The sequence below is a fragment of the Lissotriton vulgaris genome, chromosome 11 (assembly GCF_964263255.1).
Source record: "Lissotriton vulgaris chromosome 11, aLisVul1.2, whole genome shotgun sequence".
Classification (NCBI taxonomy): domain Eukaryota; kingdom Metazoa; phylum Chordata; class Amphibia; order Caudata; family Salamandridae; genus Lissotriton; species Lissotriton vulgaris.
The window spans coordinates 943,476,238-943,500,585 of NC_141699.1; the positions used below are offsets into that span (position 1 = coordinate 943,476,238).

Consider the following 24,348-nt stretch of genomic DNA (forward strand, 5'->3'; position numbering starts at 1 on the left):
CACTGCAAAAGTAAAGCTATTTCACAAGCTTCGGCAATTAACCGCTTGTATAAGCAATGCGGGAAAAGACACTTCTCACATACTATTGCAGTGTACAAAATAAAGATTCCGCCGACCTTGAATTATGCTAGTGAAACAATTGACGAATGTGAGTGGGCTAAGTTCGACAAAGTGGAAGGCAAAATCTGGCACCAAATATGTAATCTGAGTCACGCCGCATTAATTGCGGCTCTTAGGCTCGAATTTGGCCTGCTCTCAACATATGTTTTGTCATTGGCAGGGTCTTTAAGGTGGTGTAATGCTTTGATAAATGGTCAAGAAAATCTATTAAGGCTAGCTCTGCACAAGGACATTTTTGATAACTTATTGTGTAAAAGTGTAATTTTTAGAAACTATTTAAAAGCTTTAAGTACCTTTGGTTTGGACATAACAGGGGCAGCAGGTTTAAACAAATTAGAATTAAAGCACTTAATTAAAAAAACATATATCTGATCTCACGAGAAAGAGATCTGGAAATATGCAGAGGGAATGGAAAACTGGATTGCTTAGCGGAGAGTTCAATTGTAAAAAATCCTCAGCCGTATGTTCTTTGGAACTTGAAACATGGTGTACGCAGAGTGATTTTACTCCTAAGAATGAATTTGTTGCCGCTGAGGATAGTAACAGGAGCTTGGGAGGGTATCCCCAAAAATGAAAGAATTTGTGATTTATGCAATGGAGGTATCCAAGATTTTAATCATGTTTTGATTGTGTGCCCAGCACTTAGTTCAATGCGACGCAAATTTCTAAGGCCTGGTTTTTTACATTATAATATTTCAACAGCAGATCAGGCACGCAACTTTCTTCTGCATACCCCTTCAGAACAGATTTGTTTTAAGATTTTCTGTTTTTTTAAAGAATTTTTAAATGTATATTATAAAGTCTAGAAGTAGGGGGAACAGTGGTTCATGTAGTACCTTGTATAACTTCCCTTGTTTTAGCACTTTTCAAGCACTTTAAGAATTTTAATACTTGCAACATCGGATAAGTATCATTGTTTAGTAGTGTGTTTTAACAATTTTGTTTGCAACTTAAATTTTTCGGTTCTTTGTTCCGAGTTAATTCGGCTAAATTGTTGCTAGATAATCATCCTGAGTTCTGTCCTGGATTAGGGTGTCGATGCATTAGCACTTTATCTTGATATATTTGCACTTTTAGTATCATCTTGCATAAATCATCTGCTGTTAACACTGTTCTCTGTCCTCGACATAAGAAATATTTTAATTGCTTTTGTTAACTACTGCCTGTATATTGGATAATAATTGCACAAATGTATATGATTTTAGTAATCTTGGGCTAAGCTAAAAGGGTTGATTCAGGTATTAGGCCTGGATTAGGATTATGGTTTCTTTACGTCTGCATATTGTAGATGGCATGTGCACTTTATACGGCACTTTATAAAAATCCTGCCGCTGCTTTCATTTAATATTTATCTCCCATAGATAAGTTTTTAGGGGTGTAACTCTTCATGCTTTTTAATACTGTTTGTATGAATCATGTTTTATAGTAATGTTATGTGGAATTCCTTGGAATTCCAAATCATAATAAAATTAATTGAATTGAATTGTGCCCATGCACAGAACAAGCATTGTCAAAGCCAATAGGTCTCGTCTTTGTGTCCATGCATGCAACAAGCATTGTCAAAGCCCATAGGTCTCGTCTTTGTGCCCATGCATGGAACAAGCATTGTCAAAGCCCACAGGTCTCGTCTTTGTGCCCATGCGTAGAACAAGTATTGTAAAAGCCAAAAGGTCTTGTCTTTGTGCACATGCTATAGGTGTTACATTGTCCAAAAATAAAAGTATTACCATTGTAAATGACAAAGCTATTAATTTCACAATTTTTAAAAAATAACACATAAATAACAAATTTGTCTTGTACAGGACAAATAACTCAAACTTTCCTAATGTGAGACCTATTGCATTGCAAATGCTTGTTAACCTTCTATGGGGAACGTTTCACAATCATCACTAATAAAATAAGTATACTTCATCTACACAAAATAATAGTAACTGTCAAGATTGAGACCCTGGTCTCACTTCCACCACAATTTCCACACACAGAAAACTTCAAAAGCTCTGGTTAAGCCCACACAGCTCCAAGTTGGTGCTGGCCTAATAGTAATCCCGATAATGAAGCATCCTTTTCTTTTTCAAATGACCACGGACTCAACAGAGTCCTTTTGTCATTCAATCAGTTATCCAATGCAATACAAATACATTTTCTGAAGAAACCAGCACAATATCACAGGAAAAACTGTGCGGTTAGAACACTGCAAGTATTTCCAAACGTGCCAGAGCTTACCCTTCCTTTTTGTTTGTATTATAATTTGATAGGGAGAGGATGCTGTCATCCCCTCTTTGTGTTGTAGGGTCATGTTTCATGGTGGTGAACCATCACTGTGCTTTGTGATTTGTGGGGCATCGGAATAGTGAAGGTAGTAACAGAAATATAAGAACAGAAGGTTTTCAATGGTCAGACAATTGGGTAAGTCTCATTCTTTAATGTTGTCTAATTAAATTCCACAGCAAGGGCACTGACGACAGATTAATGCCAACAGATGTCATTGAATTGTGACAGGCTAGATTCAAAATCATTATCAGTGGCACCCTTCTGAACTCTGAAGTGCTGCCTTTAAATGCGACCATCTGGCACACAAGTTTCACCAAGATCCTTTTTCTGACTGTCAAAGTCATCTTCAGAATTGCCAGTCAAAGTGACCAGTTTAAGCTGCTGTATGGATGCCAAACTGCGGCGAGGAGAAACTTTGGTTCAATAATTACAAACTTTCAATAGTAACAAGTGATAGATTGAACAGCTGCCACCTTTGGTCAGACCTTAGGGAATTTGACTGTTCAGCACTCTCTGGACTTTGGCATCTAAGCCGGAATGTTATGTCCACCCACCAGATGCCCATCGTTTAACTAGAGCTTTCCCTCAACTCTCTTGTTTGTTTGATAGTCTATTCAACTGGAACCAAATACCTTGATTGATTAGCATCAAGGGTGCCAAAATAGCTGCTTGCCACTGTCCCCAGACTTGTTTTTTCCTTTCTCTCTTCCGATTTTAACCCCTCTTGTGATCCGGCAGCTACCTTCCCCTCTCGAGGCCGCTACGTGGGGGCCCGCTCTGACTGCCTTCTGTCTGCTTCGACCTGATTATGGTCAGCCTTTCCCCGCATTATCTGATGCCTGCTCTTCCCCTGCCAACCTTGCTCTAGGGGTTGGTTCCCTTGTTGGTTTCTCGAACTGACTGTTTTCCTCCTAGTCCTCCTGCCATTTTGTCACTAAGTCTGGGGTCCTTGACTGGATCCGCCATCTTGTCATCTCTACAGACTCTCAAGTTGAATCCGGCTGCCGATCCATGTCCTAGACTCGTCTTCGCCCTTATGGATCACCTCTTTGTTCTCTTCACCACCCCTTCCTTGCTATTTCACCGGTATGCTTCCATTTGCCAACTCCTCCTGTCCCGTTTCCTTCCTAATGCTCCTCGAAGCAGGGTAGGAGGGCTGGCCTTGGATTTTGTTGATCTACTGGACCCTACTAGTTTGTTTAAGCGCTTTCTCTATTTTTGCGTTCCCTCTTTATACTATTCTCCTTGGCCGCTCCTTCCAGTCCTGATCCTCATCCCTTACTCCGTCATTTTCCCCCTCCACTCCCGTGGTACCATAGTACCTGTCTCTGTTTGTAAGAAGCTAACAACTGAAGCAATTATGTAATTATGTTTTCTTCTCTTCGCAATGTTCTTTCATGTAACAGCTGTAACATGTGTAAATATGCTAACCACATGTAAAGCGCTCTGATATCTATGGGTCTAGCCAGCGCTATATAAAACTCATCAAATAAAATAAATGAATGTCATCTAGATAGTAGACAAAGAACTTCTCTGTTTCAGTTAGGAATTAGTTTGCCTATCTTTGATATGTGACAGGGGTATTTGTCACCCAAAAAGCAAACCCCTGGTACAGCCTCATCACAATTTTAAATTGTTTTCTCTTTCGTGCCAAAAGTCAGTGTTTTCTGCCATTGAATACATTCGAATATGCCCAAAGGATCTGCAACACTGACCCTTTCCACAGCCTACTTGTTTTAGAACTATGATGTGCATTTATTTTCATGACCTTCAATGACCCAGGCAGTCAAAATATATCATTCCATGTTTAGGACCAAGGATATATTATATGCCCATGGACACATTATCTTGTAATTCATTCAAAGACCAACATCTGAGCCACTACTGCCCTGATCCTGTCTTGGAACTCATCTGACCTCCTGCATACTCTGCTGTTTGCATGAAGACTATGCCAATGCCTGTATCATGAGGACACTGGGACATTGGCCCTGAGTCAGCTAGACAGGTTTAAAACTGTGTCATTTCTAATCTACATTACTCCTATTGTGCTGATTTCTTGTCTTGAAAGAAATTGACTCCCTCCACTTAGCCCAATGGATCTCCTCAGAGCAGGTTGTGCAGAGGTTAAGATTCCTCCTGATCCACTTCTCTGGGAACTAGAATCATTGTTATTTCCATCCTCAGGTGGTATGACTTCAGGTGTTTTATATGAGAAACCTGGTGGTGATCTCTCCGCTGGAACCATATGAACTAAATCCTTTTCATTCGGCTAGAGACAAGATCAATAAAATCTTTTACAACAAACAATTTCTGCGCAGTGCCCAGTTCACTTCTTTTCCAGAGCTCAGGGATTCACAAGCTTCATCATAAATGGTTCAAGATGTACCTTGCACCTAGTTAGGCCACCATTATTAGTAACAGAACTTTACCTAAAGCGATAAGTGGAATTAAACCACACACAATTACAAGTGTCCCAATGTCTCTATGCCCAGTATGCCTACCTTATATACTTACTATAACAGAAGAACAATGGGTCCTTGGTTTCAAACTGCCGGGCCTGTGGGCAGAAGCATGGCCTCAACCCAGTCCTACCCCTTCAGCAACATGTAGGAAACAAAAAATGTCAATCCTGTCCTGAGCTCCCACTCTGACCTTCAGCTATTTTTTTTCTTTTATTTACTTGAGTTTTATATAGCGCTGGCCAGACAAGTAGGTATCAGAGTGCTTTACAGAGTATCAGTACAAAGCAAGGTACACAGGTTACAAAACAATTACATAATGTTGCACAGTAGCAAAAGAAAACACGAGTTGGGAATATGAGAAAACTCGAGGATGGCAATGAGTGGACGTGTGATGAGGCAGAAAACAGCAGGCACTTTTCTCAACTCTGAGCAGTTGGCAATTGCCTAGGTTTTCTTCAGTGGGATGGAGACAAAGTACATGTGAAAGAACCCATTATTACTTGATCCATGTAGATATTCCCCATTTTGGGAAGAAGACTTGTAATTATTGGAATTTGGTGCTGGGATATTAGAGATTTGAATCCCATGGTGACCCTGCACCAAATTCTCAGTAACTTGTAATGAGAGCCTTGGTATTGCTTTTTGCCATATAAGCCTATGCCTAATGGTTTCCTGTGGTTTTTAATTCCAAAGTAGAGCATATAGTCACCAATTGTAGTGTAGTTCCTATATTCCCAATAGGCTCTGCGCATTGGAATAATATATTCTATAGATATGACGTGGGACTTAGGTCAGTAGGTCTCTATCAAATATACTACACTTAATAGTGAGTGCTAGCTAGCTCAGAGGTCACTAGAAACTTTCTCGAATACACAAGAAGGTATTCGTTTTTGACAACCGTATAAACATGACAACTTTGTTTCCCTAGGATTGGAATAACTATCTTCAGAGTCATGGAAATACTAGGTAACTATTTTACTCAGTCAATCGTGCATGCTTAGTTTCTACAGAGTTGCATAGAAAAATAGAGAGACGGGCGTTTCAATAAAAGGATTTATTAACAGTCTTCTTTCTTATGCAAGAGAGGTCAACTGCTACAATCGTTAGACAGAATGCAAAGTATAATGCATACAGCATGAACAGTAATATAAAATAGTACTGTAATAGCATTGTATGGTTTCTAGTCTATATAAAAATACATACTTAAATAACACAGGCTAAAATACTCAACTGGTGCTTCTAAAATACGCCTACCCCAATGTACCTAACCCAAGTCCAGTATGAGGGAAGAAGTAAGTAAGGTCTTTAGCATTGGTTTAGTTTTGCCAAAAATTTGCCAAAGGTGTCTCTAGGTTCTAATTAGCTCCATACCTTCAGAATAAAGGAGGTCTGGTATCTCTGTCTCGGGACTCGATTTCCCAACACCCGCAAGGGGAGTCAGAAACACTGGAGCTGGAATCTCGGCAGAAGAGGGCAGCTTCCTGATCAGTGCGTCAGCTGTAGAGTCAGCTTCCTTCAACACTTGCTGTAGCGAGCTGTGTCGGGCAAGTAGGTCGTCGAACTACACCAAACCATACTGTGCTTTGCCATAGCAAGTGAAGGTATATTTATACCTTGAAGGTGTTTAGGAATTACATGTTTGATGTAAAGTCGGGCATATGAACGTCATGAATGAACCCCTAAGGAATAGATGTTTATTGTAAACTAACTGAGTTCTTGGAGAAATCAATATTCAAGCAAGGGGAAGTCCCTAACGGCTTGAGCTGGTTTTCCAAGCAATCGTTGTGACGTTTGGTGAACGGATGGAAGAAGCCATGCCTGTATTTGGACTGCATGGGCTATGTCTAAATAAGGGCTTGATCTCTATGCCTATATAAGGGAAACGTGAATAGTACTTTTATAAGGGCATTAATCGGGAAAATCCATTTGGAATCTAAAACGCCATACAACGCTATGTGATATGTAGTAGCCCACTAGTTACCTTCCGAACCCTACTTCATCAAAGCAAGTAGCCTGCAAACAGGGCCAAGCACAATAGTTAAAATTGGCAAAAGCCCACTCCTTTCGGAAGCACTTTTATAAAGCAGGTTAAATGAATTGTCAATGATAAGCTTTCATTGTTGTAATCTTCTCCGAAATGTAATGTATGAGATGGCGGGATCCATCCAGCCCACAAACTGTCTGCTGATGCCCCCTAGCTTGTGCTGTAAAATCTATTCATATATTTTATAGCCAAGCCACTATAGTTATTAATGATGCAGGCAGCTAACACCGCTAATATCATGGGTTGGCAGCTCATGCTGGATCTACCTTGTTGTCTCTTTCCTTTCATGACTTTTTTAGAATTTTGAAATAGGTCTTGCCTTATTATGGGCACTACTTCATTTTGTTGACTAGGACTTGTAAAAACTACTGACAGGGATGATCTTGGCTTATACTTTTATTGGACCTTCAGCTTACATCAATAAATATTTGTGTCTTTTTTAGATACTTTGAGCAAGAATAAGGAGCAACCACCAAATACTGAGTTTGTGCTGATGTTTTCAGTAGTTGATGAAAATTTGAGTTGGTATCTCGATGAAAATATTGCGACTTACTGTTCTGCTGACGTTGACAAAGAAAATGAGGACTTCCAAGAAAGCAACAAAATGCACTGTAAGATACTTTGGCACATTTTTATACTGTTTTTGTGGCCTGTTCTGTTTTGCCCTTAGAAAGTACTCAAAATTATTGGTTAATGACATTAGATTTTCAAAATAATTTTGACTTCTGTTAATCATCTGTTGAATTAACGCTTATGCTTCTTTTGCCTCCTTAGGGCCTAGCTGCAAGTTGTACAGTACATGGTGCATGGAAATACTAGGTGTGGAATCACTGTTGCAGGTCCTTGTCCTGTGAAAATAATAGTTTTATATAAATGAAAGGATCTCGCACAGCTAATGTAATCCAAGATGGTGATTTCTTAAAACAATTTGTAGTGTGCAACGGGGAAACACTGTCTGGCCAGTCAGTGTTGAAAGGTGAACGCTAAAGTGAAGCTCTCCCGCCTAGGGAGAGGGCGCCCCTATGCACAACTGAGGGAGGACCAAGCGGTCTGGTTCAATTCATCCAATGTATCCAATAAGAGTGTTCACAGCGGAGATATTTTCATATATCCAGTTTTATTGGGATATCATGTTTTTGGTGTTTTCGATTGTATAATGCATTTCAAAAATTGATGATCCAAAACAACATGCATGATTCCAGGTATGTTCATAGTCACACAGCCCAATGCATTTCGGGCGGAGCCCGTCGTCGGGGGGTTACTCTATAACAACAAAAAACAAAATGGCTCGCTATAAATGCGTGGTGGAAAACTAAATAATGTAGACAAAGAGTAAAACGTAAAACACGCGGTGCAAATAACGAGGTGAAATGTGGGGAATCAAAGAGAGAAGAATCGGGTATCTGCATTGCATTCTAAACACCAAGATGCCTAAATGGAATACAACCAGTGAAGAAAGACGGACCAGTGCTCTCGAAGGAAGACAGCCTTCACCCTAACGTGTTCAATTTAAAAAGGCGGAGCTGCACCGTGTCTGAAAACCGAATGGATATCCCCGTGAATGCACTGCAAAATAGTCAAAACGCTCGAATGTTACCGCACAACAGGGCAGGGTAGCGTACTTACTCGTGTGACGAGAGTCAGCGGACTCAGCGGAGTTCCGTGAAGTAGACGAAACAGTGTGCGGAGTTAGCAGTACAAGTAGCGAGAAGTAAACAGAAAGGAAGGACTGAAGTAAAGCAAAATGGACCAAGGGATCAGAACAGAAACAACGCGTGGGCGCCATCTTGTAACGGGCGAAACTAACAAGCAAAGTGCAGTATAAATAAAGGAGAAAACATATAGGAAAATAACCTATAGGAAAATAACACATGCAAAATAACTTGAGAATAATGATACATTCATGAAAAATCAAGTTCACAATTAAAGGTAGCACAAAAATTCAATGCGGTCGTTAAGCCCCAAGGGGGCCATCGTGGACAAATATCGGATCCAGAAATTTTCCCTTTTCAGAAGTAAGTTCTTATTGTTCAAGGTGATGGGTACTTGTTCAAGTATCTGGTATTTCAGTTGGGCTACTGAATGTCTATTTTCCAAGAAATGAGTGGCTACTGTAGATTTTAAGTTCCCAGTGCGAATATTGCTCTTATGTTCTAAGATCCTCGTGCGGATCTTGCGTTCCGTGTGTCCCACATAGCATTTGCCGCATGGACATTTCAAGACATATATAACATTCTTGCTGTTACATGTGGCGTTGACTCTTAGTTTTATGGTGTTACCTTTCATGGGGTGGTTAATCAGGTTCCCTGGGATACAGTTATTGCAATTGCTGCAATTGTGACAGGGTTTTAGACCAGAGTATGTGACATTAGACTTGGGTGCATTGGTGTTGTTCAGAAGTTCTTTTAGGTTCTTGCCCCTGGTGAATGCAAAGATGGGTGTTTCTGAGAATAAACCCTTGAAATCTGCTTCCATTGTTAGTATGGGCCAATGTTTACGGATGATTTTTTGAAATTGAGCAGATGCTTTTGAATGCTTGGATACGACCACTAGCCGGTCGGAAGGTGTCTTCTGTTTAGGGAGTAGCAGCGAGGCTCTGGTGCATTTCTCACTTCTCTGTATGGCCAAATCTAGTATCGGGGTGGGATATCCCCGAGCTCTCAACCTTTCCAAGACTGTTTGGATTTGAACCTTGCTTTCCTCGGGTTTAGAAACAATGCGTTTAACTCGCAGAATCTGGGCATAAGGTAGATTATTTTTTAGTCCCATGCGGTGGAAGCTCTGGTAGTGTAATGTCGAGTTTCTGTCGGTAGGTTTTCTGAAGATGGAAGTGGACCAATCACCCAGTTCTCTAGATATTTTTACGTCCAAATAGTGGACGCAGGATGAGCTGTAATCCCATGTAAATTGTATCCTAGGTGTGACCTGGTTCCAGGTGTTAAGGAAGGTGACCAGAGTTTCAACAGTGCCAGTCCATAAAAGAAAAATGTCATCAATGTACCGGAGGTATAACCGGCCGTGTTCTTTCCAATCAGATTTGTTTAGGATGTGGGTTTCTTCCTACCTGGAATCATGCATGTTGTTTTGGATCATCAATTTTGAAATGCATTATACAATCGAAAACACCAAAAACATGATATCCCAATAAAACTGGATATATGAAAATATCTCCGCTGTGAACACTCTTATTGGATACATTGGATGAATTGAACCAGACCGCTTGGTCCTCCCTCAGTTGTGCATAGGGGCGCCCTCTCCCTAGGCGGGAGAGCTTCACTTTAGCGTTCACCTTTCAACACTGACTGGCCAGACAGTGTTTCCCCGTTGCACACTACAAATTGTTTTAAGAAATCACCATCTTGGATTACATTAGCTGTGCGAGATCCTTTCATTTATATATTTCTCTCTGTCTGTCCACGGACCCCGGCACGCTTTCATGATGAACTTTGAATCGGTCTCAGGCATGACCGACCAAAAAGCTACCACGTTTGCTTATACCACAGATGACGCTGATAAAATTTATGGCATGATACAGGACGATATTACCGCCACCGGCAACACCAGAAGCGTAGAGAGCAATCTCCGCCAGTTACTCTATTTACTCAAAAAACAATCCAACCAAAAACTTCATGCAAGTACCCTCATCCGGTACCATCGTGTTCAACGGATCCCTCGTGGCCTACGGGTCCCATTAAAACCACTTCTGTGCAAGAACAATACCAAGTTTGTAGAACGTTGGTATTCCATTTTGAATAAATGTTCCCTTGATCTGATCCTATTGATCGTGGAAGAATTGTCCAAAACCTTAGATGAACTCACCCAAGAAATCACCTGCGTAAGGAAGGAACTAGATGATGCCCTGACCGAAGACCTGAAGAAAATGTTAGAGGATATAAATACACAATTAGACAAACATGTACGTGAGACATGTTACCCAAACTCCACAAACATCCTACTAACCCGCCCTTCCGACCGATTGTGTCGACGAGAACAAGCATCCATGAGAATGTAGGGAAAATCTTGGACAAATACTTTCAACCATTTGTCTCCACATCAGCTTCTTTCGTAAAAGATACCACAGATTTTTTACTCAAATTGGAACCCATCATGAATCTCCTCAAAGAGTCCAACCTCATCATGTGTACTGTGGATGTCAGCTCCTTATATACTTCAATCCCACATGACGAAGGGATAGAAGCTGTTGAAAACACATTGGCTCAATCAGACCTCGACCAGGATCTAAAGGTATTCTTGATGGAACTCACCTTATTCACACTATATCACAGCTATTTTACCATCTTTGATAAATGGTTCCTACAACTCAATGGTACGGCCATGGGAAATTCGGCAGCCCCTTGCTACGCCAACATCTTCATGCGAATATTCGAAGAAACCCACATCCTAAACAAATCTGATTGGAAAGAACACGGCCGGTTATACCTCCGGTACATTGATGACATTTTTCTTTTATGGACTGGCACTGTTGAAACTCTGGTCACCTTCCTTAACACCTGGAACCAGGTCACACCTAGGATACAATTTACATGGGATTACAGCTCATCCTGCGTCCACTATTTGGACGTAAAAATATCTAGAGAACTGGGTGATTGGTCCACTTCCATCTTCAGAAAACCTACCGACAGAAACTCGACATTACACTACCAGAGCTTCCACCGCATGGGACTAAAAAATAATCTACCTTATGCCCAGATTCTGCGAGTTAAACGCATTGTTTCTAAACCCGAGGAAAGCAAGGTTCAAATCCAAACAGTCTTGGAAAGGTTGAGAGCTCGGGGATATCCCACCCCGATACTAGATTTGGCCATACAGAGAAGTGAGAAATGCACCAGAGCCTCGCTGCTACTCCCTAAACAGAAGACACCTTCCGACCGGCTAGTGGTCGTATCCAAGCATTCAAAAGCATCTGCTCAATTTCAAAAAATAATCCGTAAACATTGGCCCATACTAACAATGGAAGCAGATTTCAAGGGTTTATTCTCAGAAACACCCATCTTTGCATTCACCAGGGGCAAGAACCTAAAAGAACTTCTGAACAACACCAATGCACCCAAGTCTAATGTCACATACTCTGGTCTAAAACCCTGTCACAATTGCAGCAATTGCAATAACTGTATCCCAGGGAACCTGATTAACCACCCCATGAAAGGTAACACCATAAAACTAAGAGTCAACGCCACATGTAACAGCAAGAATGTTATATATGTCTTGAAATGTCCATGCGGCAAATGCTATGTGGGACACACGGAACGCAAGATCCGCACGAGGATCTTAGAACATAAGAGCAATATTCGCACTGGGAACTTAAAATCTACAGTAGCCACTCATTTCTTGGAAAATAGACATTCAGTAGCCCAACTGAAATACCAGATACTTGAACAAGTACCCATCACCTTGAACAATAAGAACTTACTTCTGAAAAGGGAAAATTTCTGGATCCGATATTTGTCCACGATGGCCCCCTTGGGGCTTAACGACCGCATTGAATTTTTGTGCTACCTTTAATTGTGAACTTGATTTTTCATGAATGTATCATTATTCTCAAGTTATTTTGCATGTGTTATTTTCCTATAGGTTATTTTCCTATATGTTTTCTCCTTTATTTATACTGCACTTTGCTTGTTAGTTTCGCCCGTTACAAGATGGCGCCCACGCGTTGTTTCTGTTCTGATCCCTTGGTCCATTTTGCTTTACTTCAGTCCTTCCTTTCTGTTTACTTCTCGCTACTTGTACTGCTAACTCCGCACACTGTTTCGTCTACTTCACGGAACTCTGCTGAGTCCGCTGACTCTCGTCACACGAGTAAGTACGCTACCCTGCCCTGTTGTGCGGTAACATTCGAGCGTTTTGACTATTTTGCAGTGCATTCACGGGGATATCCATTCGGTTTTCAGACACGGTGCAGCTCCGCCTTTTTAAAATGAACACGTTAAAATAATAGTTTTCACACACCCAGATTGGGGAATAACACCCAGGTGTTGGAATTACAAATTCCTTTCGCATGCAACGTACCCAAATTCTAGGCCTATTCACACACAAAATGACACCAGTTTTCATCAGGTAAAATTTGTGACAGAAAACACTAGTGGAGTTACCGGGTGGAAGTCTTCATCAATTAGTACTCATGCAGGATAATTTTTTCCCACATGATTCATGATTGTAATGGTATTATTTTAGACCTTACGCCTGGAGGGGGAGATTTACGAACTTTTTCGCACAACACAGCACAGCAGAGCAATCTGTAAAGATATGGCACTGTTTTATTTTCACCCTACAATGGTGCATTGTAGTCTGGCATGCACCAATGAACACACTCTTGCATTCCAGAGTGCAAGGGTGTGTATTATATTGAGCAGTGGCTTTCTACTGGAAAGGGGTTATGCTTCAACATTTTTTCCTACTTTGTATATGTGATGTACAGTGCAGCATACATGCATCGTTAAAAACAAGTTGAGAGTTTTGAAGCTTGCTGCATATGTTGAGGCATATGTTTTTGGAGGAATTCTCTGTTTACCAATGTTAGAAGATAGAGATTTGCATTAAAACCCATGGGTGGTAGCATGGAACTCTTATGTACCACCAATGGAACAGCCCCTTGACACAAAGTAGCACTAATCGCTACTTTGCATTACTGTGACCAACGTTCTAATGCAAATGCTGATTCGCGTTGAAAAGTAAATACCACCAAAATACTTTTTGCTGAATTTGCATTACAAATATAGTAAATCTGTGCCGAAATCTTGCCATAACTTGTTATTCTTCTCCCTGAAAGCAGTTATAAAACTCTTCTTCTCAAATACATATATGTACTACATGTCAAAAAACAGAAGGCATTTCATTACTTTTATGTTTCTATAATCCATATAAAATCTTCCTATTCTTTAAAAAATCTATATGCCTAGCAGTGTAATACTTAATAACATTCAAATAAAATAATAATAAAGGAGGTAAGATTGTGGATCTGCTGGCATTTATAACAACTGAGGCAATGGAAATTGAATTGAATTCAATTGAAAGGAAATTTATAATGCCAAAACAATAACCCGCAGGTATCAAGGCGCCTAGCAAAAAGATCAGAGAATGATCAGGAAAAAGACATGAAAACCCTACTCATATGCTTGCTGAAAGAGAAGGGTTTTTAAGGCAGTGCGGAAGTTCTGTAAGGACGGGAGAGATCTCAGATCCAGAGGAAGTTCGTTCCACCACTTAGGGGCAAGAGTGGAGAAGGCTCTGCCGCCCCATTTGGCTCTTCGTACACGGGGGGCTGCCAGAAGCAGTTTCCCAGAGGAGCGCAAGTTCCTTCGGGGGACATAGTGGGAGATGATGGATCCTATTCCAGTGTCGCTCTTTTTGGCGATGGCTCTGTAGGTCATACATAGGACTTTAAACCGGATACGATATTCTACCGGCAGCCAGTGCAGCGTTTTCCTGGCTGCAGTGGCCGAGGAGCGTCTGGGAATATCCAGAACAAATCTGGCTATGGCGTTTTGGACTACCTGTAAGCGCTGCAGCTGTCCTTTGTTGAGACCAGCATACAGCGCATTACAGTAGTCCAGACGCGAGCCGATAAGAGCAACAGCTATTTGTTTTCTTGCCTGGAGGGAAAGATATTTCCTGACCCTTCGTAGGGTGTGAATCAGGCCCCAACAGGTGGAAACGGTTCTGCTCACCTGGCTGCCTAAGTCAAGGGCAGGGTCTATTAGCACCCCGAGATTTTTAGCAGAAGATATGGGGGAAGGGCATGTTCCAAGAGAGTCAGGCCACCAATTGGCTGACCAGATGTTTTCTTTCCCCCCAAACACCATCACCTCCGTCTTCTCCCCATTCAGTTTCAGAGAGTTCTGGATCATCCATTTACCAACCGCTTCCATGCAAGATCTAAACTTGGAGGCGATTAGTTCATCTGAATGGGCAAGAGAGACGAGGATTTGAGTGTCGTCTGCGTACGAGACTACCTCCATCCCGAAAGATCTTATTAATTTGGCTAGTGGGGTAACATAGATATTAAAAAGGGTCGGGCTGAGTGCTGACCCCTGAGGAACCCCACATAGCACAGGTCGGGATGGAGATAGGAACTCCCCAAGCTTGACTCTTTGTTCCCTCCCCGTGAGGAAGGAGGTCAAGAGATCCAGAGCTGCGTTCTTCACCCCCACCTCCCTCAGCCACGATGTAAGTACTGAGGGGGAGAGGGTGTCGAAAGCCGCAGTTAGATCTAGCAGGACCAGGAGAGAGGTCTGGCCCTCATCTACTGTCGTGCGGATCTTGTCAAGCACGATGGTGAGGGCTGACTCGGTGCTGAATTCTTTCCTGAATCCATGCTGGGAGGAGTCTAAGCATCCCGAGCTTTCCACAAAGGCGGCAAGATGCTTGTTAAGATGTGTCTCAAGCATCTTCGCAGGAGCAGGGAGCAGGGAGATAGGCCGGAATTTTTTTAGGACCCCCGGATCCAGAGAGGCCTTTTTCAACAGGGGTTTTACTACCGCCTTCTTCCACTCTACAGGGAAAATACCATCTCTAATGGCTAGATTCATTATCTCTAGCAGCGGTGGTAAGAGGGTCTCCCTACACTGCTTGATGACTTTCAGTGGGCAGGTATCCAGAGGGGAACCAGACTTAGTCTTGGCTAACAGTAGCTCAAGATCTTGCAAGGCCAGCGGGGGAAAAGCGTCCAGAGTGCATGGTGGGGAGATTTCTGTGATGATCGAACTCATCTCTACCCTGGGTGTAGATGCACTGAGAACAGCTCTTTGTTCCTCGAGGGCCAGGTGGATATCCTGAATTTTAGAATGGAAGAAGGAGGCGATCTTATCACAGAGATCCTGCGAAGGAATGACAGGGTCAGGGGCTTGCAATCTGACCAGGGAGTCAACAGTTTTAAAGAGTTCCTTCGGGGAGGAGAGCGAGGAAGTCGCAGTAACAAAGTATTCTTGTTTAGCCTGCACAATTTCAGCTTTGTATTTTTTAACAAGAAGTCTATGAGCTTCCTTGTTCTTGAAGTCCCAACTAGCATGCCATAGCCTCTCCTTTCTCCTCACTTCTTGCCTAAGAAGCCTAAGGGAGTCGGAGAACCAGGGGGCAGAAGGTCTCTTTCTGGCGCGGCGCCGGGATTGTTCTGGGGCTAGTTTATTCAGGGCCTCGGTAGTGACCTGTTCAAAGTGAGCGACTGCAGTCTGTACGCTATCTAGGCCAGTGATAGCAAGGCTTGCAGCCCAGGGCACGAAGGAATTGCTATAAATATTCCTGAAGTTTCTAGTAGTCTCTATTGTATGGTTCCCTAGTTTACGGGAGTTCACCCTGTGGTGTTTCAGAAGGAAAGGGACCGCCAGATGGTCAGACCAGGAAAGATGGATCGGGTCCTTGGTAGTCAAACGGGGGTCATTGGAGAAGATGCCATCCAGAGTGTGTCCTGCACGATCAGTGGCTCCCGTGACACGTTGCGTAAGCCCGCAAGATTCTAGGGCCTCAGTGAGACAGGAGGTATCAGAGAGGTCGTGCCGTTCTAGGTGGTAGTTAAAGTCACCCAGGATGGAGAAGTTGTCTCGGCCAAAATAGGGTTCAAGAGATTGGAGGAGGTGGTGCGTGAAGTGGGTTCTCGAGCCGGGGGGACGATAAATTAAGATACCGTTAAAGAAGGGGCGTTGCTCTTCCTTTATTGTAAAATAAAGAGCTTGAAAACTGTCAGGAAAATCAGTCATGGGTACTATGTGACATTGAAGGTGATCTTTGTAAAGGATCGCTATCCCCCCTCCCACTCGTCCCTGCCTATCTAGTCTGGCCAGGCAGTAACCTTCAGGGACAGCCTCTATTAGATCAGGGTCAGAAGAGTCCTTAGCCCAGGTTTCGGTCACAAACACTAGAGTGGGCGTTCTGTCCAGTACCATCTCCTTAAACATAGTCTTGTTCTTGATAAGGGAGCGGGCATAGACCAAGATGCCCTCTACTCCTACAGTATTAGAACTGGATGTGACGGGGTGTTCAGGGGTAGGGTAGATGGGGGCGGGGTTGGGAGGTCTTGACGAGAGGTAACAGCCACATCGTAGTGGGAGCAGGAAATCATCCGGTTCATAAGAATGTGAGCAGCGTTTTTTACAAGGTTTAAAAGCCAACAGATCCCGAAGAGAGTAGCTGCAAGGGGGAGATGACATTTTACCAGAGTCCAGGGACCAGCCGTCCAGCGCGTCCTCAGCGCGGACGGGCGCAGACGGGCTGGACTCTGGCGTGACTCCGGCGGGCATCCGGCGCATCCGCTACCGCGTCCGCTACGCGGAGCAACAGGGGTCTCTTTTATAGCGACTAGAGCGCGAGGGCGCGCCTACACACCCAAGATGGCCGCTAAACAGCCCTCGCCTCCCCGGGACCAGCTCTCAGCGTCAACACTCAGCTGAGAGCGGCCCAGGAGGTAGAGGAAGGTAGGGAACAAAGATCCTAGATGAAATCCGCATTCTCTGGCAAGCATTGGTAATTGCATTAGGTTTCGCCTATGTAATTACTAATAAGCTGTTTTTCATTGGAAATTGTAACTTGCTGAGTAGTTGTATAATATAAGTTTCAGAAAGTCTATTATGTACAAAAAGGCAATATATTGTTGTGTTAGTAGTCGTATAGTGCGGGTAAGTAGTAGTAAAAATGTTGAAAAATGAAACGAAAGAGGGAAAGAATAGAATGTGTGGATGTAATAGTAATTTCATGTGTTTAGAGGAGTTCTGATGACATTTTGGCCTGGTGCCACTGCACCTGTTGCACCATTCCACTCATGCCCCTAGTGCCTCCAAGATACCTGCATTGGTGACTATCTGTTTGGTAGTAAAACATAGCTATATTTGGTATTTAGAGGAGTTATGACAACTTTTGGTCCAGATAAAACTGCACCTGTTCCACCAATGAAATCATGACCCTATTGCCTGTAAGGTAACTGCACTTGTGATTCCCTGTTTAGTAGTACAATTTAGAAATATTCTGTGTTTAGTGGGGTCCTTAGAGCTTTTGGGCCCCGTGCCACTGCACCTGCAGCACCATTCGAATCAAACCCCTTTTAACTGCAGCATAATTGCAATTGTGTCTGCCTGTATAGTAGTAAAATATAGCAATGTTTGGTGTTTGGAGGAGTTCTAGGTCTGGTGCCACTGCACCTGCTGCACCATTCAAATCATGACCCTATTGTTTTCAAGGTAACTGCATATGTGACTGCCTGTTTAGTAGTAAAACATAGGAATATTCGGTGTTTAGCGGGGTGCCTAAAGCTTTTGGTCCTGCTGCTACTGCACCTACTGCACCATTCAAATCATGACCCTGTTGCCTGCTGGATACATGCACTTGTGATGGTCTTGTTTAGTAGTGGTAAATTAAGCAATAATCTGGGTTTGGGAGGGTCCATAGAGCTTTTAGCCCCAGAGCCACTGCACCTGCTGCGCCCTTCTAATCAAGTCCCTTTTAGCTGCAAGGTAACTGCAAATGCGACTGCCAGTCTAGTAATCAAAATAGCAATAATATGTGTTTAGAGGTGTTCTGACAACCTTTGGGCCAGATGCTACTGCACCTGCTGCACCATTCAAATCATGACACTGTTGTCTGCAAGGCAACTGCAATTGTGGTTGCCTGTTTAGAAATTAAATATTGCAATATTAGGTGTTCAGTGGGGTGCCTGGAGCTTTCGGTCCTAGTGCCACGGCATTTGCTGCACTATTGAAATCATGACCCTAGTGCCTGCAAGATGACTGCACTTATGACTGCCTGTTTAGTAGCAAATTATAGAAATAGTTGGTGTTTCTTGGAGTTATGACAACTTTTGGCCCAGGTACCACTGCACTTGCTGCACCATTTAAATCAAGCCCCTTTCAACTGCAAGTAAACTGCCATTGTGGCTGCCTATTTAGTGGTAAATTATAGCAATATTTTGTGTTTGGTGGCGTAATAAAAACTTTTGGCCCTGGGACCACTGCACCTGCTGCACCATTTAAATTAAGCACCTTTCAACTGCAAGGTAACTGCAATTGTGGCTGCCTGTTTAGTAGTAAAATATAGCAATATTAGGTGTTTAGAGGAGTTCTGACAACTTTTTGGGCCGGTGCCACTGCACCTGCTGCACCTTTCAAATCATGACTCTAGTGCCTTAAAGATAACTGCACTTGTGACTGCCCGTTTAGTTGTAAAATATAGCAATAATCATTGTTTAGTAGGGTGGCAGGAACTTTTGGTCCCGGTGCCACTGCACCTGCTGCACTATTTAAAGCAAGCCCTGTTTAACTGCAAGGTAACTACAATTGTGACTGCCTGTATAGTAGTAAAATATAGCTACTTGAGGTGTTTAGAGGAGTCCTGGGAACTTTTTGGCCCAGTGCCACTGCACCTGCTGCACCATTTAAATCATGACCTTGTTGTCTGCAAGGCAACTGCACTTGTGATTGCCTGTTTAGTAGTAAAATATAGCAATTTCAGGTGTTTAGTGGGGTGCCCAGAGCTTTACGCCCTGGTGTCACTGCAACTGTTGCACCAATGAAATCATGACCCTGTTGCCTGCAAGGTAACTCCACTTTTGATTGCCTGTTTTTAGATTTTAGCAATAATCTGGGTTTAGTGGGGTCCCTAGAGCTTTTGGCTCCAGTGACACTGCCCCTGCTGCACCATTCAAATCAATCCCCTTTTAACTGCTATGTAACTGCAATTATGAATGGTAGCTTGGAAAATGAAAGTATTGATGACTGGAAGCAAACATTTAGCAACTACAGAATTAGTAAATTTCCGCAAAGATGCAGGCATTGCATCTTCCAATTAAAGAGTAGGCATCATAGAGGCTGAAAAATTCAATACTTCCAAGTTTCAAGAGCAAAGACCCTTCCAGACAAAAACAGTTCTGAAAGGTCTGGTAAATAAAATGGTGGGAAAGTTTGCATTTTTTGCTGCAACGTTTGTAAAGTTTAAATAAATTGCCTCGAAGTTACAAAAAAGTACTGTGAGCAAATGGATTAAATAATAAAGGCACTATGAATTGTTGGGTCTCAATATTTAAACTGGAGCTCAACCCTTGATGCAATCCAATGAATCTGCAGCACAGAGCAGGCAGGCTTAATTTAGGAGAAATGTGTAAAACATTTATCAGTACCAAAACAGTTAAAAAGTAGTTAATCCAACACAATTAAAAAACTCACATATACAAAAGTAGAGAACATGTTTATGAACAAATAAACACCAAAATGACAAACATCGGAGATATGGTTTTTAAAATGTTAGATGGTTTTAGCTCCAAAGAGGACAAAGCACCTTGAGCACGGGTTAGATACAGGGATCAGGGTTATCTCAGTGGAAAGTTTACCGACTGACTTAGTAATTTTTATAAAAAATTATTTGGCCCTGGATCAGTGTGCCAGCTGAATCTGAAGAGAGGGTCACCAACAGCAGCTAGCTGAAGCGCAGGATCTCAGTGAGAGCGTTGGCTCCTGCAGAAGGTTTGAGGCTCTCAACTTCAACAGCAAGAAAACTCGAAGCAGGCAAATTTCAAAGTCCAGGTCCAAGAAGATTTTGTTTTCATCAGGGTGCTGTTCGGCGTTGGCCCTGGTGAAGTCTCCTACATTTGGACTTAGAAACTTTACTGGAAGTTAGTAGAGCTTGAAAAACAAGAGACAACAGGCGTTTGGCCAAACAGGAACAGTTTGTTTAATTAAACATAGCAGCCGGGAGAACAGTTACAGGCACAGGGTCTGAGGACTGTCTCAATTCACAATTGGTCTTTGGGTTTCTTATATGCAGTTCATCATAGGCAATAACATGTTTCCAGTGATGCTTGTATGGTGAGGAATGTAAGTTACTGCCGTTGGAGTCATAAATTAATTGCCTAATGGATAATACAGGTGGTCCTCAAACTTGTGTGGACACAATGCGGCCAGTGGGTAACGTGTACAGATGTCCATCATGGGAGTGCGTGATCACTGCATGTGCCGCGTTCTGATTGGCAATATGTTCCTAACTCATGTGGCATCTGACTTTAAGGTGTTTTAGGAGCGCCCGTACCCCCTCCTGCCGTGTGTGCTTTATTAAGGCCAATCTCCCTTGAACATTGTAGTGTTATCTGTGGGATTGATCTAAGTTTTCCTGTCCATGTATTTGTCTGCTGGCTACGTGCCACTCCACCTGTGACCTATCAATCAATAACCTCTGGCCTAGGTCGCAGTGCTGTCCTGACTACGCATTTGTGAGTCAGGGTTGATGTAGAGTTCACAACAGGTGAATTAATTAATAAATACGTAAGCTCATTCACATCAATTAATGTATAATTATTATTATCATCATTGATTTGTTCCATATTAACATTAAATCCTTTCAGCGGATCAAACAAACAAGTTGAGTTCATCTGGCAATTCAATGTTGGGAACTGCGTCTTTGTGGCAGTCCTGTATTAGCCTTTGTTTTTTTTTGCAGAAAGTCTGGAAGAAGTTTCTTAGTGTCCGACCTTACAGTTTTTGGGGTGGAAAGAGTACACTCCAAAAATAGCCTAGGATCCATGACCTTTTTGGCACCACTTAAGGGTTAGGACTCAATTTCCCAGAAGCTACTAGCAGGGTCCAAGGCAAATCCAGTTGAACCTGTTCACCTGAGCCGAGCAGCGGTTTGGGCTCCTTGCCTCATTTGTGTTCCTGGGGCTGAACAGGAGGCCCAACAACTAGCCCTTGAAACCCACTCTGCTGCAGGTCCAGCTCTGGGCTTTTCTCTCCACCGGATAAGTAACAGGTGCAGTCCTTCTCTTGTCTCCAATAGGTTCAGAGAAGCTCTTTAGATGATACCCAGGGGTGCCACATTTGTGCTTGGCAATAGCTTGTCGGTGGGGATGACTCTAAGACCTACATGGAAAAAATTCATAGAGGCTACCCTATCCACTTTAGCATCACTTTCTGGGGGGGGGGGGGTTTGGCCGTACACAATCCCACAGTGCACTGTCCTGCCAAATACAACATGGCAAAACCTTTCTTCCTTTGGGCAGAGCTCTGGACACATCCTTGAAGTGTATCTAGGGAAAAATGTGAAACTCCCCCTGCAAATCAGTTCATAGGTTTTACTCCTACTGGGATTGGTGCCACTCTGTCTATATTGAGAAGGGCAGGCCTAGGTGTGAGGTACATCTGTCTATCTCAGGGGATGGCCCTTTGAAAGTACTGCAGTTGGTGGGCACATCGCCCCGTGCCATGCTGTCAAGAGGAAATCACACCTCCTCCCAGCCAAGGCCCTTTTGTTCACTTTCCTAGCAGCCATTAGCACTTCTTTGCATGGGGGCATCAGAGTGACAGCTGGTAGATTAACTCTGGAAAGGCTACTAGAGGGTTCAGGCAGGAAAATATCAGTTTTCTAGAAGGGGCATTTTCAAAATAGTGATTTAAACTTGACAGTTGAATTAAAATGACCATACAAAAGGAAATGTTCTAGCAAGTGCTGATTTTGAACCTTGTTTACTCATTTTGCAATGACAGTGGATGAGCAGAAATTACTGTATTTGGCAACAATGAAGCTTTGCTTACTGATCCTGGATAAATGTTACTTTACAGTGGGTTAAGTGATTGTTACAAGTGTATTTTTCCATGAAGTTGTAGCTGTGAATTCCATGATACAATTTCTATGCTTTTAGATTATCTCAAATGCTAAGTTTTCATTACACTTGGCAATTGACAGATTTGCTAAAATAGGTTTAACAATTGGCATGACTGTAAGAGCCATCAGCAGGCCGCATTCTCATTTTTAGCACTTCCTCCACAAACTCAAAGATTCCACTCATTATCCCTCAATTTATAATGAAGCCTTTACTAGATACACTCACACCTAAAAACAGCAAGTAAAGAGTATCACAAAGTGTTGGAGCACAGGCCAGCCACAAGAAAGTTGAGTCTTAAAATTAAATCTATACTTTTTATTAATTCATTGATTGGCAGCGGGCACAAGGTGAATGAAAGCAGGTCTATCACATGTTATTTTTTCGAATTGATTGCAATGTTGCTTGGAGAATGTCCACAGTGGCAGCTAGAAATGCGAAGGATAATAGTAGCAGTTGTTGTCGAAATTGAAAGGGTTACAATGGGTAAAGAAGGTATATTAAGTAAAAACTCAAAGTGCAAAAAGGAGGCAGGAGCAGCTCGTCCAGGTAAGAACGACAGACGACGACGAGGGAAAATAAAATAAAAAATACATTTTTCCTCATCATTGTCTGTTGAGTCCCTCGCCCTACCGCTCTTACCTGCACAAGCTGCTCTTGGAGTGAGGGACCCTTAAACAAACAAACAGAAGTTAGAACTAGGCAGATAAAAATATTTTGGAGCCAGCACAGTGAAAACAATATTTGAATCGCAGTTAACAGTAATCATTCATTGGATAGAGTAGTCCAAAGGAACAAAAAATACAAGGGTGTGACAAAGGTCTCCTTGAGACAGGTCAGAATCAAGCTAACACCAAGAATGAATTCAGAATTGATAATGGAATTGATCAACAACTATTCAATATTACCCAACTAAGTTTATTTAAGACTAGAATTGAGAAGCTGGTGTTTAGCCTAGGACAGATTGCAATTGCTGCATAACATATTATGACAAGTGATATGAAAGGGCATTTGAAGAGGAAATTCTTGCAGTCTTTGGGCAAGTAGGAACACAATAATTACGGATATAAATTAATACTATAAAAGCTTACCAGTTCCACAAGAGTGTCATATCTTGGTTCGAGAAATGCCCATTATTGTGATGCTCCTGAGGAAGATGCTTTTGTGAGGATGTCCTTTCAAGACACCTTATCAAGATCATCAAAGGCACTTCACCAACTTGTCTGAACCCTACTATTGAATGGTGACGGGCGAGACAAACACATCTGTTCTGAACCATAAAAGTGGAAAGCAGTACTAACTAGAACCTCTACCAGCCACCAGGCTTGTTGGCGACAGCTAGTTCCTAGTTCCAAGGCAGGAAACCCAAGAGAATGAAGGCAGAATAGCAAGAGCCAGAATCAGAGATGTCCTGTACATTGCTGGTTGTTAATAGAGGAATGGTGAAGTGGAAGAGTTGTGGTGCAGTGACCAGGGTCAGGGGCGGCTCTAGGCTCATGGTGGCCCTGTGCAGGGAGCGTAGGTAGGGGGCCCAGGAAGTGGGGTTCCGGGCGGGGCTGAGTGCGGAGGCCAGTGAAGAGGGGGGGGGGGGGGTCAGGGTGTTTGGAAGTGGAACAGAGCCGGAGGCCGCCACATCCCTGCCAGGGGCCGCCACGCAAACATGTATCCATCCTCAGATGATTATTATATTAAGGATATATATTGGCGTGGTGGCCCCTGGGGTTTGGTGGCCCTGTGCAGGTGCACAGCTTGCACATGCCTAAGGCTGCCCCTGCCAGGGTGCCTGTCTCCGGACCACAGGGTTCACGGTTCGATCTCCTGTGGCAGGTTAGCCCAGCAGCATGTGACTCTGGGCAATAGCT

At 42.8% G+C, this 24,348-nt stretch overlaps 1 protein-coding gene across 1 annotated transcript in view; it reads left to right on the forward strand.

Annotated features, from left to right (window-relative positions):
* Positions 1-24,348, forward strand: part of LOC147683722 (ceruloplasmin-like) — a 451,969-nt gene that overhangs the window by 213,607 nt on the left and 214,014 nt on the right. Inside the window, exon 4 of the mRNA XM_086944095.1 lies at positions 7,341-7,508. Within this exon, the coding sequence (XP_086800221.1) occupies positions 7,341-7,508 (168 nt within the window). The remainder of the gene's footprint in view (positions 1-7,340; positions 7,509-24,348) is intronic.